Source organism: Neolamprologus multifasciatus, chromosome 23, assembly GCF_963576455.1.
Source record: "Neolamprologus multifasciatus chromosome 23, fNeoMul1.2, whole genome shotgun sequence".
Taxonomy (NCBI): domain Eukaryota; kingdom Metazoa; phylum Chordata; class Actinopteri; order Cichliformes; family Cichlidae; genus Neolamprologus; species Neolamprologus multifasciatus.
The window spans coordinates 16344077-16365087 of record NC_140460.1 but is presented as its reverse complement, the minus strand read 5'-3'; the positions used below and the strand labels follow the sequence as shown (position 1 = coordinate 16365087).

The window sequence follows — 21011 nt, the reverse complement described above, 5'->3', positions numbered from 1 at the left end:
AAAAGGATATGATAAGGATGCACAACAATTTCAACATGCAACAAAAGAGTTGCAGAATGTTTCTCCATGCAGGCACATACACATGGACATGCAGAATAATGAAGCACTGTTTCAGCTGATTAAACCAAAGTCTTTCTCTCATGATTACACAACATACTGACTTTGATTATTTTAATTTGTAAATCCAGTAAAATGTCAAAAGTAATCCCTCTCAGACTTTTACATCAGCCCTGAGAAAAATAAGTCTTCTTGAGTTGTCCTCTCGTTGTAACTCCCATCTTTTTCTGCACCCTGTCATTCTTCTGTTCTCACTGTATCTGTGTGTGTGTGTGTGTGTGTGTGTGTGTGTGTGTGTGTGTGTAGAAACTGAAAAGAAATTGTAAATCTGTAATGGATGTAAACACCAGATTCATAACAGTCCAGTATGGCTGTAATGCCTTGGCTAATGGACTGTAGTAAACCACTGAGGTGTTTCATACAGATTCCACGTTCACTTTGAGAGATCATTTGCAGTAAAGCAGGTTTTTTTTTTCCTTGAAATCTCTGGTCATTCTTTACTTTAATTTATTAAACTTCATTTCCTGTGGATCGTCAGGTAAATATCTGTTCTGTGCATGCAGCCGATCCTCTGTTATTCCAAAAAAATCAATTTCATTCACTAAGCAATCTAATTATAAGATATAATTAACATTAAGAATGGATATTTTGAATTATACTGAATAAATGTTGTGTGGAATCTGGCTAGAGCGAGCAGGTATCTTGTACTGTAGGTCAAGTTAATAATGTATCAATTCGAAGCTAAATTAATTGACTAAAATAAATGGCCCTGTTGTATGACTTGCATAAACACACTTGCATTTATAAAACCTAAAAAATGTGTGCCGTTAGCTAGAAAACACAGCAGTTTTGCCAAGGGCTGAATTGAAACCCATGAAAATGTACATTGTCAAATACTCAGCGGTTAGCATGGTGCACAGCTCCAGCCTTCTGAGCCAAAAATCAGCTTATTCAGTCACAGTCTCCAAACATGCAAAGACTGTCCTTGAATATTAAGATGATCATTCAAAGAGGATGGACAACAAAGGCTTTAATACATTTACCCTGCATGCGGCCTTCACACAGCCTCAAAGTCAAAAATAAAAAAATTAAAAAATAATGCAATGTTAGTTTTGTTATGCACGAGGAAAACAAGCACGCTGTCGAACAGAGTGAGTTCTATGAATACATTTTGATTGGTGCACACTGTACCGAGCTGATTCTTCAGACTCGTGATAAAATAAATCTATAAGCCAAGGTGTATCAATCATTCACACACTATGATCAGAGATTGAAAGAGATGGAGATGGAGAGATGCTCTTCATGACACGTACTGTAGCTCTAACATCAAGTCTCATTCATTGTACCACTAAGGCAATCACTCAGTGGCTCGGGTTCAGTGGCTCTGTCTAAGTATGTAAGCATTGTCCCATTAATGCCTAGATTGAGTGGTTATGCTTCCTCATCTGAGACTAATGGACAGATTATAACCTGAGAGAGAGAGATGACTGATTATTATACCTGCCTGTAGCCCCTATGTCTATTTCTTCATCACCCATATGTCTGTTCCACTGATTCTCCTCTCTGTCAATTCAATTCAAAAGCACTTTATGAGCATGAAAGCTACACCGTCTTGGCAACTTTGCACATAAGTGGTGTGCTGAAGAACCATACTACAAATGAGTGTCATTTCTTTGTAGCTAAAAGGTGAACCATCCAACAAAGAAACAAACAGCAGCAGGAAATTACACCATCAATTAGTAGCACAGAACAAGAAGCGCTAAAAAAAATGTGCTGGGGTTTCACTGGTCCAGACTATTGAGTTTTATATAATTTTATATTTATTATTATTTATTTATTTATATATTTTGATCGTTTACTCGGTTTTCCTGGGTCTTTTCAGGTGTGTTATAAATAAATCTTCTTTTTTTCAGTACTAGTACTAGTAACTAGGTACTAGTTTTATTTTGTTGTATTTATCCGCGACACATTAAAAGCCGGTCCGTGAAAATATTGTCGGGCATAAACCGGTCCGTGGCGCAAAAAAGGTTGGAGACCGCTGTGCTAGACTACCAAAAAAACATAAACAAAAACAATCTATATAGCTATATTAAATATCTTAATTTTAAACATTTTGTATTAAATGCCATTATTTACACTTTTTTCTATTTATTATGTTTTATGTTATTTATATAATCCTTATACTGTTATATTATATTCATATTTATATTTGTATTTATATGTATTAATTTTATAAAGTTACTTTCATAAAGTTTGTTTCAAACAGGAGTTGCACTAATTCCACTGTATTTTCAATTGGGCAATGATAATATATGTGTTCTTACTTTAGTGTGGATGCTGAATCACAGGTGACACAGTGGTATCAGCACTGTGTCACCTGTTTATTTTTTTATTATTATTTGTTTTTTGCTTGGATGCTATGATAAAGCAAAGGCTTATGATCAACAGAGTGAGAAAGAGGCAAATAAGATTTAAAAAATCAACTGAATTGTGTACTGTGCTAAGGATGAATGGAAACAGAGTAGTGCTGCTACTCATTTTTGGAACAAGCTTTATTTTATTTTTTATCTCTTTTTCAATAAACAATTGAACACCCTGTTCTTAGACTGTCATCCAGTGTCATCTTTCCTTATGCCTACATGTAATTTTACTATTCTCATCAGCTGTGTCTAATCAGAAAGAGACTGGCTGTGACAGATTTGGGGCTTTTTATTGTGGTTATTAAATTGATATTAAATTTAATTCCAGGTGGCATTATAAATGTCCTAAAGTTATAAATTTGACTTTGGTGAACGTGCTGATTTTCTCAATGCTTTTTTTTTTTTTTTACAAGCCTCTCCTGCTCAGTCAGAAAACAGGTGGGAGAGGGCTTTTATCTCTGCTGTTTAAAAATACAGAGAAGCACCAGATGGAGAGAAAGAAGAGGAGGAGGAATAGGACAGTGAAATAAATACTTTTTGATGTGTGCGTGTGTTAACAGATAGTGAATGATGATAAATAATTCCTGGTGTGGGGTTGCTGTTGTGTGTGGGTTGGTTAATGGCAGAGGTTGTAGATAAAGCACGTAAATAGTATAATTTGAACACCTTATAATTTTAACCAAGATAATAAAAAAAGAGGATTAGGAACAATTCACTTGAGCCCCTGATTCTGATAGTAACTCATAAAAATAACCATTTTAAAGTTAGTTTTTCTTAATCGATATGCAAAACCAGATGCGTTTAAACTTCATTAGATCCGCTCTAAAATTATTGCACAACCTGTTCCTGTAGCAGTTCAGCTCGTGAAGTCTGACTCTTTCCTGCCCCAGTATTACACCCCCCCCCCTCCTCCCCAGATCGCATTTATTTTGACTTTTTCTTATATTGACTTTTTGTATTTATTTTTTATATTTGTTTGATGTTCTATGTCTCATGTGATGCTCTCTGTTCCTTTTTAATCACCCCCTTGAGGATAAATAAATTGTTTTTTGAAGTGAATTTGAATTAATATCTTGTATGTCAGAGGTTGTGCTCATAATGATTCTCATAATCAGAAACGTACACATAATCATAACCCAACTGCGAAGTTCCGCTCCAAAGTCGTTCTGCTGTTTCGTTTGGTTTTGGTTTGTCAAATTTGACGCCTTTCCAAAGATGGCTCATTTGTTACCATATGGCCAACGTACCAATCTTCTGCAAAGCAGCGTTTATAGAGGAGGTTTACTGCTCACGTTAATTTGGAGAAATCTGGGAAATGGAAATTTCCAGGAATTGAGAAGAACTGACATGAAACATGATCCGGGAGAGCCTTTCACGTGTCAATAAAAGTGTTTTGAGTTCTAAAAATTCACATGAGCATGTGTGATGGTTTCTTAATTTAACCAACAACAAACTATGATGATTCTTTGCTGCCACCGCTGTTGCTAAACTTATTTCAACATTTGAAAACTGGTTATATTTTAAACAACAAATGTACAGTTAGATGAGGAAAAAGGCCAAACAGAAAACACTAAAATGTGTTTTAGCATTGTGTATGTTAGCTCAAGAAACAGCTAAGTCAGCGTGTGTGTACGTGTTACTGAAATAAAGAAGAGGAGACTGATAGACAAGCAGACTGACGACATGTTACTTGGTTCTGCTTTTTTGTTGCTGCTTCGTGGTTTTGTAGGTTTTCCCTGGTTGTAGCCATTGACTGACAGAAGCGAAGCAAAGTAGAAGTAAACAGACTATTAACAAGACTAAGAGAGCGGGAGCCACAATAAAGTGCTGTTCTGAATTTCACATTCACTGGAAATGGGGGTGACAGAAAAAAGTGCAGTTGCTGAAAGCTTTTGTATATAAAAAAGGTTTTTTTACATGTGTGCGAGAGAGTACAGTTAGTGATTATTATTTCGAGTTTGCTATCAGGACATTTGTTGTGTCTTCCTTTATGTATAGGCTAAATGGTTGGTAACTCGTGCTGTTGGTTGTTGGGGTTTTTTTTTAGTTTTCTAAATGCTTACTGTGAGAACATTTAGGGGATGTGAAACGGCTGTGTGAGTGAGTTTCTGGGTGTTTTAGCAGCCCCCTGCAGCAAAGGACCAGTGATATTTAATGGATTCTTCACAGCCAGCATGGAGCACAGCAGTATTCATGACTGGCAGTTATGGAGGGTACTCAGATCAAACAACCAGAGCTAATTGAACCCCCCACCCAACACCTTTTGTTCAACTTTTTTTTTTAATCACTATGCTCCTTTTTTCTCCCTTTATACAAAACTGCCTTTGGTCTAGTCTGATCTGACATAAATCTCCATTAATTTACTGTTCAGATAGCGCCCAGTATCAAGGCTTCCTTTGGTCCTCAACAGCAGTGCTCAAAGACAGGTAGATCATTTCTAATTTCAGCACTGAGAATTACTAGTATACACTGAGGAAATCAAACTAAATGTGTGTGTCTGTGAAGGAATTACACCTTACACCTGACTGACACTTAAAATCCATTGTACATTTTCAGGATTAATTAGGCATATCAGTGGCAAAGCCAAATAGCTTCCTTTCACTGTATAATTACATTTAAGTCTGGAGATAGAGTAAAGAGAGAAGGTAACCACTGTTATGAAGCTCTGACTTCAGTATATATAATGGCACGTGTCCATGTAAACTTTTTTTTCCACAAAAAGCGTAGAAGATGGTGACCTTGTGTGCTCTCTGCTCTCAGATTTCAAACAAGACCAACATGGGCATCTTACTGATGTTGTGAAAAGATGTCTCTATAGACAGACTTTCCAGATGTATAAGAGGCCTTTGTTCACACGAGGAGACTGTTGATGGATATTCTGTAGGGTACAACACTTTTCTCTGTGAGACAAGGCATTTTTATACTCTTTATGATGGCTCCCTTCTATCCTTGAAAATTCCACTGGTGAGGATATTCCTATCTATCATCTTATCAGTCTACACAGTGGTAACCATCTAGTCTCTCTGGCAAGATAACAATATCCCCACATTCTTGATGACAGTACAATCATATATGAATTTAGGGCTTAAAACTGTGAAATCAAGCATGTGAAGAATTACGTAAACTTCCAACATTTCAACTACGAAGTAAAACCTTAACTATACAGAAGATTTTTAATGTTTTGGGGATATGACAGTCTGTAGTTCAGTTCAAGCCAATGGTGGTCTAAATAAGTGGGGGGCAAGAACTTTGCTCAGGTCTAAGGAATATCACATTTTATCATCAGTAGGGGGACATGAGGCTCAGTGCAAACGTTGCAAATGTGTCACATTTCTAATCGAATATGTAACCAAAGCCATGTAACCAATATTCATGTGTCCAGTCCAAACCCCAGACTTAAAAAAAAATAATAATAAAAATCATTCTTCATCTGCGCTGTCCATAATCATCATGGCATATCAAACCATGATGATGGGGTCCTTGAAGGTCCTGTGCAGTATCTTAGCTGTTCCTAGGACTGCGCTCTTCTGGTCAGAGATCTCAGATGTTGTTCCTGGGATCTGCTGGAGTAACTGCACCTAATGCTCCTATTCTTGTAACCTGGGGTTACTTGCTTAGTAGCATTCCAACAGCCCCCTATTTTCGCCTCTTGCCCACCGATGCCCTCTTCTCATAACGGTGCCCTGGTTCCTCAACACCTGGCGTGGACCTTGTCAATGCGGGCAACGCCCGAGCACCCTTAGTGCATACAGACACCCCAGGTGGGAATGGAACTTGTGACTCCTGTTCCAAAGGCATGTAGTCTTACCACTAGTCTTACCACTAGTCTTACCACTACCACATACACATATATATATTTCTTCATGTATGTGTCTTTGACTTTGCTGAGTTATGGAAATTTAGTTATCATTTCCCAGATTTCTCTGCTTTAGAGCAAAAACACAAACTCCAAATGACATTGCCAAACACTTTGTCTTGCAGCTTTGATTGTACAAGGCTTGAGCTGCTAATTAATTCCGATTCGTAGCCAAAATTTAAAAATCCACTTGTAATGGATTCTTTGTTGCACTTGCATTAACAAGAGGTTGATCCACTATATGATTAACAGAGAGGAGGAAAGTTTCTTTCAGAATTTGTCGTGGACTGACCTTGGCTTTAATGGACATTCAATTTGAACACATTCTAAAAAAGTACTTTAATGAACATTTAGCTGTGAAACACTCAGGGCTCTGCTTGTAATCAGTGAAAGAATGTTAAATGGACAGGGAGTTACATTCTGACTGTCCAATCAGTGATCACCAAGGACACCACAGCCACTAATATTAACAAAAGATCAAAGTTTTCTTTCACTAAAAAATTTCTATTCTCAAGCCAGTCACAGAAAATTACAGAACATATTTACTGCTCTGTGTGCTTTCAGTTCCACGCACTTGCCCGTCACCATAAGGACACTCTTATTCTCCACTTTATCATGATGGCTTCACAGTCAGAAGGCCTTGAGAAGAATAATGTCTGTTCAGCCTTGCATAAATGAATTCAGCCAACATTTTTCTGCAAAGACAAAAATGGTTTATAAAACTATGTTGATGCCTCAAGTCTTCAATTTTTTAACCTCATTTCCTGACCACTATTAGGAGTATGTGTTGTTCATGTAGAAAATAGCAGGCATGAGGTATGCTTTGCTGGATGCTGTCATAATGTCCTCTGGTGAAATCAGGTGGACACTAACCACTTTCATCTGCACAGCATGTTATTTAGACACAAACAGAGCTAATAAAATCATATATTCAGTATCTAAATTCTAATAATAACCAAAAGAGACACATTTTCTCATTGTCACAGTCGGTGTTAAGTGCAGGTGGTAGAGAGGCGTAGGGTGAGTTGGAGAAGGTAGCGAATGTGTTGGTGGTGTCTCAGTTTGTGTGCCTGGTAGCACTGGCAACACAGTCATAGCCACATGATTTTCAATGGAAAAAAAGAAAAGAAATTTTAAAAGATTGAGCTGAAGTACTCAAAGAGTTGTTTAGTTAAGTTAAAAGGAAGAAACGATTCTTCAATTCTGTGCAGAATTTGATTGCAGCATTTGATGCAATCTGATGGTTATTTTATGACTTATCAGGCTTATGATGAAAACAAATAAGATTTCTTTTAGTTTTATTTTCTGGAAAAGTGAAACAGACGTCAAATCTGTTGCAACCTGACACGACCCTCTGAGTTTTAGGCGTCCTGTAGTCCTCCACAGTCATGTGACATGAACATCACCTATGTGCTCTGAGGCTTTGTGAATACAACGATGAGCTATCTTTGTGTGCTCAGTAGTTAGATATCAATTGAATAATGAGTGAAAGTCTGAAAAGAAGAGCTTGAAAATGTTTGAGATTTAACATGTAATTTATCGGTAAAAAGGGAACTGCTTATGGATTAATTGCAGTTCATGTTCTCAATATACCAGAGCCGAACTGAATGCTTATGACATGGTAGATAATATATTCTAAATCATTATTTGAAACCACACAGCCTTTCTTTCCAAATTGTGTGAACTATTGGAAGACACAAATGCCACAGCAACAAGACTGTGTGCACAGCTAAATGGTTTTTATTTACAATGTATTTATTTGAGTTGCTATGTGCTTTACACTTTTTTCACCCTTCCAATGAACAAAGTGGTGTTTTTTTCCACACACACAAAAGAAATTAAATGCAAAGAGATTAATATGGAAAATTATATTATAAAAGGTTCCACAATATATAATATATAAGTAATATCTTTATATATACACAGCACAGTGTTATTAGTGTTGTTTTTGTGTATGTATGTGTGGATTTCATGAACATAAGGTGGAGCATTGGTGCAGATTTGGATGACTTGCTGTAAGATTGTGAAATATGGCATAAACCTTGGTGGGCTTAGGGGTTTAAAAATGACCTTGCAGCTGTCATTTATTTTATTTTTTGTGTAGTTTCTCTTTGTCATCATTTCCACGTGTCATTACATGTGCTCCTTTACTGTTTCCTTTCAGAGGTTTCAGTCTATTGGTGACGATGACTGAGATAAGACCAGTGATTAGATGATTATTATAGATACACCCCATGATGAATATTTTATTGACACTATAAGAGCTATAAATAAAATGACAGCTCTGGTACAACTGAAAATCTTTACAGCGCTGAAAGGTAGATTACACTACCTCTTCTGAGATTTAAAAAAAAAAACCCACGCAGCTAGTTAAGAGAGTGTCCACTTCAACCTCCGACTGGGAGCAGATATCTTTCTTCATGTGAGCTCAATAATTACTACTTATAAAGAAGCACTAAAGAATATCCACAAAATTTACATTTTAGTCATTATGTATACAGAGAGTTTTAGTCACAAAGCTGCAGTTTGATACTTGGTATCTTTGACAGAACACAGGAAGGTAATGTAGGTTTAGTTATATTTTCTACTTGGTCCTAATGCAAGTGTAATTTCAAAAAACAGCAAAAAGACATAAAACACTTTAATTAAAAACTAAATAAAGACAAACGCAAAATCGGAAAGCCAGGATTCTTGAAGAATACGTGAAAATGAGAATAATTTCCTCGAATATTTGTAGATTCTGATATAAATGAATGTTAAAAGAAAAAAAAATATCACTTTAAAGCTCTTTCCTTTACTTCTTCTCTCTGCCTCTGTCATCGCATGAGGCCATGTCCCAACTGTATTCCCAAACACAAACACACTCACACACATCCCTCTGTGTGTCAAAAGATGTGATGGATTACAACAATCAAACAATATTTCATGAGTCCCAGCTGGCTGCGAGAAGCCAGAGCCATTTAAATTTGTAGGAGAGAACTGCGCTCGTTGTCTATTTTTGTCCCCTCTGTCTTCCACTCTCCTCTGCAATGAGTCACGCTCTGTTCTCAAACCTACTGTGACACGCTCTTATCTGAAGGAGCACAAACACGCGGGAAGGTCTGTCGATTAATATCTTGGAAGGCATTAGTTTATGTTGTTCTTTAGAATAATAACACATAATCCTCAAGAAGTCTGCCCTTCTCTCTTCTGTCATCCCAGGCAGACAGCTCTTCACATTCTCCGAATCCAGGAACAACTTTCATACAGCTGAACCTTGCACGATTTCCGTATCTTTCATCTCCTTTTATGGGTTCAGTGAAGTCCGCAATCGCCAGTTTTATCTCCTTTAGATTAATGGTAAATTAGGATAATTCTAGCTTAAGCTCACCCCTGCCCAGTTGTTTTCTTTTTTCATTTTTCTTTTTTGGATGTGTGTCATAGCAGGTCTGGAGCAAAACAGCATAATACCAACAGTAATAGTAACCATATGAGAATACTTATGTATAAGTATCAAAAATAGCAAATCCTGCAGTGATTTATTTCATTGTTATTCTTTAATGGAAATGTTAACAATGAAGTTTTGTGTTTCCTCTGGAATGCATGGGTCATCATTGTTTTTCTACATATGCAAACATGGAAAGCATAAAGGACATAATCAGCTCGTATAATAGAATAAATTAAAAATGACCTCTGTACATTCTTTTCCTCAGTCGCTATTTGGCAACAGTGTTACTGCTGTGCTTACTGCTGTGTACTGCTTATTGCTAACTGACAGTTGACCATTAAGAGCCGAACACCTGAACAAGAACCTTTGTCCTCATGCAAACAGTTGCTTGGCAGATTTCAGCCTTTCCAAAACAGGCCCATTGAATCCAGCCAGATATCATTTAATAGAGCCAAGAATACAAGGCAATTAACTGTAAATGAAAGGTAATTGATTTGCGGTGCCAAATGTACTGTAAAACAAGCCTGCTTTGTGTTGACAGCCTAATGAGGACAACATTGCATCGTTACTGGATATGCATGTGCGTTAGCTCGATAGGGGGAATCTGTTTAATTTAGTGTGTTTAGTGCCCAGTTGGTGGAAGGTTTAAAAGAGACTGCTCAGGTCACAAACTAATTTTGAAGCCAGATGGGGAACAGATGTATGGTGTAAACTTTTTGCTATGCTATGAGAAGAAGAAGTAATAATTTTCTATTAATTAGATAAAATAAGAAAATAACTGATTTCTGATTTTTCTAATACCCGCAGCTGATATCCGCAATGCATAGACGTGACCAGCAGCATCTGAGCATGTGATGCAGCTCATTCCTGATCTTTAAACTTGTGAAAAGAGCATGCAAAGGCTAGCAGCTTTAACTATTTAAGAAGTATTTCATGACTCTTCTTTCATCCGTCCATGAGCTGTATCAGTTTAATATGTGGTTTAAGCTTATCCCTAAATGACTTCTATTATTGTGGTATATGCTGAAGAAGGCACCGGTTATAACAGGGCAATTTCCCATCTGATTCTGGCTATAAGGTGCAATCAGACAAACCTCTGACTCTGCTCATTAAAATCAAAAACCTTGCCTTATTTTGACTTTCAAGGTCTTTGTGAATTTCTGATTTCCAGTGCTGCTGTTATTTTTAGATTGCTCCATGGAAGCCCTGTTCTGACCACTCACACGTGCAGTTTTATGAAAATCTATGATTGCACCACTTATTTTGCTCCAGCTAATACTGCAAAGGCTGCTGTTCCCAGCAAGGGCATCTGGCATGCACGAGACTCCAGACAATGCACCGCAGTGTTTTATTGTGTTATATTTGATACCGTGTCGATCCTGACAGCTGACCCATTGGGTTTATGTTTTGACATGTGATGTAAACTTGTGTTGCCATGCATTCATTTTGTCTGTATTTTATACATAAGATCACCTTCAAATGTGATGTGGCTTATAAGAATGTGATTTGGTCCTTTTTACAGGCAGTCCAGTCCTGAAATGGCCCTTAAGGTGTAAATTGTTCATTTCACAGGTGTTGTTGAGACATTTACTCCGAGGTTTTGGTTCTCAAACCAAACCACAACCTAGTGACTCCATATCGTCTCTCTTTTTAGGCTAATATTTTCTGTGGACATGGCTTAAACGCAATATTCTTTTTCATCGATTGTTCCTGTTGTTTTTCTTTCTTTCTTTTTGTACATATCCGTCTAGACAAGAGTGCACTATCGCTGCCCTTGCTTTCCTCAGCCTCCGCTCTCAGAGACCATGCAGCTTTCTTCCAGTCAGAAACTATGCGGCCGGCAAATGACCCAAAAGAGCGTGACCCCTCCCACGTGCGGATGCTGAATGATGTACTCCGTGACCTGGAGAAGAGCTTCATCATCCCACAGACACCGCCTGGAGTGTACAGGTAGGAGAAGAGTTATTGCTTCAGAGTTGCAACATTGGTGTAAGGAGGTATAAGCATTCCATTTACCGTTAGCCAATGCACCCCCAGGATACCGATGCTTTCAGTTTCAAAACCTGCAAGATTATGTTACATAATTAAATCTCCACAATCTGGAATATATTTTAATTAACTGTTTGACATTAGAAGTTTCATCCTATATCAATGTGGCTGTTTTCTCTGTGTTTTTATGGGTCACCAGTTCATTTCTTTGCCTTTTTACATTGTTAAAGTTTATTATTTATTCCACGTGGCGTTAAAAGGTCTTAAATCTAAGCTAAGCAAACTTGGAGTGACTGGAACAACATTCTTCTCAGAAACCTTTTCCACCTTTGGCTCACTCACAGTTGCCTCCTCCTCATCACCGATGGCACAGTTGGTCCTCCTACCTCCTTGTTAGCGTGGTTCAGTTTGCATGTTCTCACATACCTACTCAGCTCCCCAGATACAGCCAAGCCATTGCATTTGCTGTGCGCTCCAGCATCACATACCATTTATCAATGATACTAGATGGCATTTTCTCATTAAAAAAGAAAGTTGTGTGTGATAAAGTTTCCCTATTGATGAAGTCTTTGCAAACTGGAATTTTTGAATAGTTAGAAATATGCATATTTGTTGACTGGCAGTGTTCTTTGTTCACAAAAAATGTCCTTGAGGTCTTTGCGTAGCATTTTTGCCAGCTGTTATCAGTCGACTCCACTAGTAGGAATATGTGGTTTGCACATTTGTTGGTTTAGAAGATGATAAAAAAAAAACTGGTTAAACACTGCTGTAAGGCATTATTAGTGGTCAAAAATTCCACAGGGATGAAAATGAAGGAAACTACTTGAGCAAAGCTCATGTGAGCAATACTCAAAACAAGTTTATTGTGTTCTATCCTGAAATGAAAGTGTGTTTCTTTTACACATCCTTTTCCAAAATGTGCCTCCCTGTTTGTCTGCATGTGCCTTCTGTCGCCCTCTTTTAGTTCTTGGAAGTTGGGTTTCTGCTGGATCGCCTGCATTTTTGATTTTTCCTTTGTTTTTTGTGAAAACTTTAGCAGAAATGTTGATTCTGTATTAACAAGTTGACGTTTTTTATTAAAGATGATCAAGTGAGCAATCAAATACTCTGCCCTCCATCACTGGTAGGTGCAGCCCATTTGTGAACTCAACTAAACATAAGGGGTCACTAAAACCATAAAGTCCATATGACAGAGTGCATAAAATTCACACGCAGAACAAAAAAATACAGTGTACAAATATTGTATTGACATCACTTTGGTACATCCAACCAAGGATGTCTAATTAAATTCCTGCCATTTTGACTCCTCTAATTGTGTCTCTTTTTTCTGACTGGACTTTTAAGTTTTGTCACTCGATTAGTTTATTTGTTTAAAAGTTTTTTTCCTCAACCACTAGCTAGTGTTAGGCCCGTCTAGGCGCGGCCAGACCACAACATAAAGGGTGATCCATCCGCGTCCAACCCCAAGCAGCACGTCACACACTTAATATTTTGTGACAGTGATTTATTTACAATAAGTGCAGTTAAACCAAGGAAGGGAGCATATCATAACTTCAGGGTGAACCCAAGGCCAAAACAACAAACAAAAGGTAGCCTATCTCAGAAATAAACACAACTTACCTACTCAAAAGAACTAAACCAAACGACAATCACTTTCCTCCCTGGCTAACAAAAACAGGAGAAAACTGATCAAACAAAAAAGACGGTCCACCCCTACATGCTCTTACATTAAGTAACATAGTGACACAGTGAACGGTCTGCCGGTTGGGTTGGGCCGAGGATGAATGAAGTGGCAGTCCCCGGCGGTCTCTTCTTATCCGCTGCCTCCCAGTCCTCAGCCAATCGGTGCGAACCATCCACCCTGGATGGACCAATCCCGGAGGAGCACCTGCATACTCAAATTTACATATGATTACGATCACAGTCGTAACACCCCCTTTCCCAAGAATTAACATTACCCCCAAAATGTTTAATTCAAGGAGAAAGTGCCCTAGACAGAGTATCAGCCAACACATTCTCTTTCCCTTTCTTGTAAATGATCTTCAAGTTAAAATCTTGCAATATCAAGGACCAGCACATAAGTGTTTGATTGGAGTTGCGCATTTGGGAAAGAAACACTAGTGGGTTGTGATCGGTAAACACCTGCACAGGCAGCACACTTGACCCGACATAGACCTCAAAATGCTGTAACGCAAGGAGTAAGGCAAGAGCCTCTTTTTCAATGGTGCTGTAATGGGTCTGGTGACAGTCCAGTCCAGTACAGTCGTAACACTAGCAACCACTATCATCTCAGCACAAGGCCTAATGAACACAGAAGTATGTTCACTACTAAGAGGTGGTGTTAAATCTAATCCACTCCAGTCCAATCTTTTGTTGCCATATCAACTCCTTCTTACATAACGCATTTCAATGTCCCTATATAACAAAGAGGAAGGTAAACGAGCATCTGTGAAAGTGTTCTGTATTTACTTTGTTTAGGAATCCCTCAGCGGATCTTAATTGTTCTCATTCGATCGGTCTTGAATGATCTGAACTGGAATTCATATGGGCACGGTGGTTAGCACTGTTGCCGCACAGCAAGAAGGTCCTGAGTTCAATTCCAACATCAGGCCGGGGTCTTTCTGTGTGGAGTTTGCATGTTCTCCCCGTGTTTGCGTGGGTTCCCTCCGGGTACTCCGGCTTCCTCCCACCGTCCAAAGACATGCAGCTTGTGGGGATAGGTTAATTGGATAATCCAAATTGCCACTAGGTGTGAATGTGCGAGTGAATGAGAGTGCGAATGGTTGTCTGTCCCTGTGTGTTGGCCCTGCGACAGACTGGCGACCTGTCCAGGGTGTACCCCGCCTCTCGCCCTATGACAGCTGGGATAGGCTCCAGCGCCCCCCGCGACCCTGAGAAGCGGAAGCGAATGGATGGATGGATGGATGGAATTCATATGTTTAATAACATACAGAGAATGAGGCAGTCACATTGTTTGGTATATATACCTTGGAGTTATTTAAATTCATGACTTCATTTGAAAAGGTCTTCTGGTGAGCTGTCATTAAGCAGATAATTAGAGATGCCTTTATTAAATGTCACCTGTTTAGCATGCAGAACTCTTCATTGTGCGAGTGTGATCATGAGAAATATTCCCAAAACTGTACACATTGATTGTAGTGGTGGCCCAGTGCAGCTGAATGGAAGTGGTTCAATCACTAGCTTATTCAGAAAATCCTGGCAGGCAAAGAACAAGATTGTAGGTTACACCTGTTTGAACACAATGGCCTGTAGCCTGCATAGCAATGACTCATCTAAACAGTTCCCACTATGCCTGGGAAACATTTGGAACACGTGGCAACTCCGGAGGCCAAATCCAGGAATTCAAATTTGCTGATGAATAGAGCAGCGACAGTAAGGGATTACAGGAAAGATACTTTATCACGGATAGTCTAATCTCATTTCATTTTGGATAAGAGAGACCCTGTCAGCATTTGTAATACTGTAACACACACAGGTTCTTCAAATTAGCATCCTTTTGCTTTGATACCTTTGTAAGTAGGTAAGTCAGCTGTGCACTATGTCTATTCTCTGAACAGCTTCATGTTTCAGCACCTGAAGCTTTTTACATAATCTTGTATTAACTACTTATTGACAGATTTTCAGTATTGGATTGTTTTTCAGCATTTTGGTCATAAAGTTCTGATTTCTGTCTCTCCCAACATTTGATGTTATTGTTGCTGCTTCTGTAACTCTGGTTAGCATTAAATGTGGTTCTTTTTCTGAAGCTGGTAGGACTAACTTGTCCTCTGCAGCAGAAAACCTCTTACAGGAGCTGGTGCAGTTATACAAACCACCAAATTACTTTTGGATTAGCTAACCTTAATGTCTTTTCCGTCTTAACGTACATTATTCTTTTGTTTTTTGTGTTTTGTTTTTTAAATAGCAGACAAAATGTTATTATATTAAAGAACTTTATATACTAACAAATCCTAACATAAGTAGTCTCAGCAGAGCTTCACAATATTACAGAGGCAACCCAACAAACACCTTTGAGGAAGAACTTTGCAAAAGTGGGGAAAGAATTTCAACAGGACGAAAAAAAAGTAAAAGAAAAGAAAAAGAAATGAAGTGAGGCCATGTACTTGGAATGTCAGGGTGAGAGAGGAGCCAGGAGACAACAGACAATATAAAGTGAGCAGGTTGGTGTGGTCAGTAACTACAGGTCAGAAAACGTCAGCCACAGAGCCAAAGGTGCATGCAGAAATGTGCAGGGAGAGGGCAAAGTAGAACAAGTACAGTCTAGTGGAGAGAAAACAAGTTCTCACTGATAGTCACATACAAAATATAAATATAAAGTAAAGAAGAGGATGTCAGTTTGCTGGATAACAACACCACGTCTGCAAAGTAAAATTAGTCTTAAACATTTTTACTAGGCAAGAAATTCAATGAATTAACTTTTGACCACTCTCACGTTTTAACTAAAAACGATTCCCTGTGACTCCTGGAAGCTGTTTTTGTGTGAAAACTTTACTTACTATCCCATATGTGTTACTTCACTGTTTGGATTCCTTTTTCTTCTAAACTATAGAAAACTGTAGTAATGTATTTTTTTTCCATCCCTCTCAATCCAACCAGTTGGCTGAACTCAAACTTTTGTCCTCTTGAAGTCGTAACTCAGTCCAAAATTAGAAGACACAAGGAGCACATAGGTGCAGGTACACTCATTAACACCCTTCTACTGGTGGTGGGATTTCCAATGCTCATCAAGGATAACTACTCCGTAAACCGAGGGGTTTTTTTTGGTTTGTTTTTAGCGCTTTAAGTGCTTTTTATACCGGCTTCACAAGTAGCTTCTGTATGAGTTGTAGGTTTTATTTTGCAGTTTTAGGTATAGTAATTCTAACATTGAGAAAAGTTTATCCTCACTAACTTTTCGTCAATCCTCACTAGATTGGTTGTGCAGTGCAGGATAAAAATTGACTCATGTACCTATGCTATTTGTTTATTTATTCATCATGATTCAATACTGCAGTCGATAGAAGCTGAGGAGCTGAAGCTAGTTACGGATTCAAAAGTCCATTCAAATGGCCAAGAGACCTCTTTTAACTTCAAACGAAGCTCATTTTCATTTAGACCTCCTCTGATTATATGAAAGGAAACTACAATGTTGTATTAGAAACACACAAATGCATCATTTAAACTGGACCACACATTTAAACAACTTCTTAATAAGGCACATACCTTCTCCTGGAAAAGTTTGAATATAATAAATCTGAAAAGTATGTGAAGTCAACAAGTTCTTATAACTTCGCCAGTAGTGTTGGCACAAACCTGAATTTGAACTGCACAAGCCTCTTCATGCACAAGATAACGTTACAGATAAATCATTCACGGATGGATACAAGTACCTAACTTGGTACATACACTTTATACAAAATTGAAAATCAAAATGATTATCCTTTCCATGATTTATGTCAACAAAGCCAAGAAAATAATTTTTCCCCAGATAAAATAAATTAGACTTGTCTCCTTTAATGATCTTAGTATCAAATCATGCATGTTAAACCATGGAGAAGTTGACTTTTGTCGGCTTGTTTCTTTGTTCGATTAATTTGAAAGCATGGGAGTAGCATGTTTTGGTTCCATCAGGGTGCTGGGTCTTTTCACCCAGCATCCTGAGCTAATTGTATATTATCTTGGTATCATGATGATTTAGATCCTGTTTAAACACAGTTTAGCCGTGTATTATATTCTGATGTATTTACGTTTTGTGGTTTGCCTTCATTATGATTTATTCCCTGAGGTTGTGTGTTTGTCTCACTCCCGTGTCGCCCATGTGAGTCTGTCATGTCTTCAGTGTTAAGTTCACCTCCCCGTGTGTATGTGTATCTCTCTCGCCTCTCTGTGTGTCTTAGGTCTGCATCTTTATGTTTCCTGTTTTATTGTGACAGTCTCGTGTTCCGTGTTCAATGTGTTTAATTTTGCTTCCTCTCTGGCGTCATCTTCCTTTGTATCAGCTATGTAACCCGTGTCTTTCCACTCCCCTTGTGGGGAGTTTCCTCGTATCCACCCCAGGTTTTCATGTTTAAAGTTGTCACATATATTTACTAGTTTTCCCAGTTTGGGTTTAGTTTAGTGTCGAATTGTTTTGCATCGCCCTTTGTTTTGTAGTCTTTATCAGCCACAATAAACGGCTCGCCCTTCGTTAAGATTCCTGTTTTGTCCACGTTTCGTTTGTCTGGATTTGGGTCCACTACTCTCCACTTCAAGTTCAGTTCAATTCAATGTTATTTATACAGCACCAAATCACAACAACAGCCACTTTATATTGTAAGGTAGACCCTACAATACTACATCCAAATATATTCAAGTAAATGGTAAATGGTAAATGGTCTGTATTTATATAGCGCTTTATTTGGTCCTAAGGACCCCAAAGCGCTTTACACTATACACAATCATCCACCCATTCACACACTGGTGATAGCAAGCTACAGTGTAGCCACAGCCACCCTGGGGTGCACTGACAGAGGCGAGGCTGCCGGACACTGGCAGTAATACTAGGAGTCCTGGATGGGCCCCTTACACCTCTCACTGGAGATGAGGAGAAGGTGGTTTGCACGAAAGAGTCTGAAAGGGAGAGTGATGGAGAGCATAGATTTAAACCATGTGAAGCGGAGGCTGATTGGCTCACGGGTGGACGAGAAGATCATTGGACTAGGGTAACGATGTCAGTATTGAGATTGACAGTGTGGGAAACCAGTAGTCATGTAAAGAACAGAAAAGCAGCATAACAACCAAGAAAGCAGGAAGACCAGTGATTACAGATGTTCCTTATTGAAATTAAGCTAAGCTTCATTTAATAGTGATTAGACTAATGTTAGTTAAGAAGACAAGTTAGTGAGGCAGGTTTGGTGTGTTGGCAAACTAGGATCCAGTATGGCGGTTTAAACTGATTCATGGACAAATTCATTTGTGACTTCTATGTTCTGCACTGGAGCTATCCTGTGCTGCTCTTTCTAGATTAAACAAGCTGAGTTCACTAATATATAACTTTCATGAGTGACATAAAATCAATGTCATTTAATCTGTTTTTAAAAATATTTCAAAATATCAAAAAAAAACCAATTAACATATCATGTACAGATCAAATCAAAAATTATTATTATTAATCATTTTTATTATTTAAAAAAACAGAACATTGCATTTATAATATTACATCTATGTCTTAAATTTTAACATGATCAAATTTCACTTGCTAAGCAGGCCTTACCTTTGAAAAGAATCTGTTTTCTTCAACTTTCATGGGGGAAAAAAACAGTTCCAGAGTTTGTTTGTGTGCAATTTGGCAAATAATCAGCTTATGTTTCTAATATTTCTTGAGCTGTTTGAAGTGTTGAAATTTGCACATTTGAAATTTTAAATTAATCTACACTTCTCAAAAAAATAAAAAGTAACTCAGTTCTCTGTTATGCAGTTAAATGAAAAAGAAAGTTTTCACGGGTCTATGCAGTCCACTAGTACACCCGTACTGCTGCCTTAGGATTTAAGAAGGTAAGTACCAGCTATGTGCTTCTGATCAAATGCATCAGCAAAAGTGACCACCTCTATAAAAGTAGAAGTTTTGACAGTTTCTTGGTCTAGCCTGCTCAGGTGTTAGCACAATGCCACAAACCTCCCATGAGTGGACCTCCCAGAAAATTCACCCCAAGGTCAGACCCGTGCTCTGAGAAATTGCACAAACCAACGAGCTAAATCTCAAATACTACTCAGCTCAACTGTCAGGAGGCGATGATGTGGGCTTGTTTTGTGGCCACAGGCATCTTGCAGTCACTGTGTGCACCATGAACTCCTCTGTAAACCAAAGTATCTGTTCAACAACTAAAGCTTAGCTGAAAATGAGTGACACAAAAGAACAAAGAAGTCAAGCACACCAGCAGTATGTTTAAAAAGAAAAGAATCAAAGTGTAGCAATGGGACAGATTAGATAAGTCCAGACCTTAAACCCAAAATGCTGTGGCAGGAACTTACATGACAGAGCTGTGCATAAATGAATCCAAACAAACCTGAATGAACTTGAAGTAACATTGTAGAGCAAAGGAGATCAAAATTCATCTTCAACCATGTGAGAGAGACTGATAACAGACATGGACCTACAGATGTTTGGATAATGGGGTCTACTTCCATGGATGGCACACAGTCCTGTGAAAACTTTCTTTTTCACAACTACTCCGACTGACATCTACTGAGAAGGAAAAAGGGATGTGTGCAGTGTGCACAGGGGAGGCTGTGGAATGACATTACTCTTTTAGTTATTGAGTGTCTCCATGCCATCAGCTGGAAGGAACAAAAGGCTGCAGCACGTGAAAAATGAACTCACTTCGTATTTATTATGTATTAGATTTAATTACTTTTTAATTGCAGGTGCCGGAGCGCAATTCTGGGTCGCTTGCTCAAGCACCGGTTAAGAAGCTATCAAGGGACTGCAATGGTCACACTGATTAAATATTTTAGCCTTTTGTGAAATATAAAATCAGCTGTTCGGACAAGGTCAATATAACTAACCAACACTGTCACTGTGGCCTTCCATCATAGTTGTGGTTGTAAGTAACCAGATCTGACTACAGATACAAATCAAACAAGCGCGATAAGGACGTGACCTTGACCTAGTTTTCACCTAAATTAAATCAGCCCGAGCTTTTATTGGTATCTTCCTTCAGAGAACATTTGAACATGATATCTTGAAAACTGTGGATCCTAGACTCCCAACAGACAGACAGACAAAGAAAAGGAACCGATTTCATATTCCTCCCTTCAGGGGGAGAATATACAGAAAGCTTTTGATTACACCCCCACTTTGGACCTTTGACTAGTGATCTCATTGTAAAGCAGGTTCAAGAAGAGAGGACAACAAAAAGCTACAAATTTAGAAGACCATCCAAGACGAATATACATACAAGTAACCCTCACACTAATAATTTTACACAGTCTCTAAATCACATGCAGTTCCTCATTTGGGCAGGCATGATTTAAATCCCCATTAGCCATGTATCTTGGATTGAGTGGATCCACTTCTTTTTCAAGTTCTTATACATATGGAGCAGAACAGCAATAATGCAACATAAAACTTGCTTCACAGTATTTCACACATATTTATTCCTTCTGACAAAAAAAGTGAAAAGGGGAATAATTTACACTCCACAGTGTTTGATTTTCCTTTTTCACCCCCTTTTTTTCCCAGGCGGCAGCTTTTCAGGGCAGAGCAGCAGTAATTCATTGGCTC

General features: G+C 38.4%; 1 protein-coding gene across 9 annotated transcripts in view; it reads left to right on the top strand.

Moving 5' to 3' along the window:
- Positions 1 to 21011, top strand: part of naaladl2 (N-acetylated alpha-linked acidic dipeptidase like 2) — a 490790-nt gene that overhangs the window by 459341 nt on the left and 10438 nt on the right. For all 9 annotated transcript variants that reach the window (XM_085150614.1, XM_085150615.1, XM_085150607.1 and 6 more), the window contains one exon: positions 11512 to 11710. In XM_085150614.1, coding sequence (XP_085006740.1) covers positions 11512 to 11710 — 199 coding nt within the window. The remainder of the gene's footprint in view (positions 1 to 11511; positions 11711 to 21011) is intronic.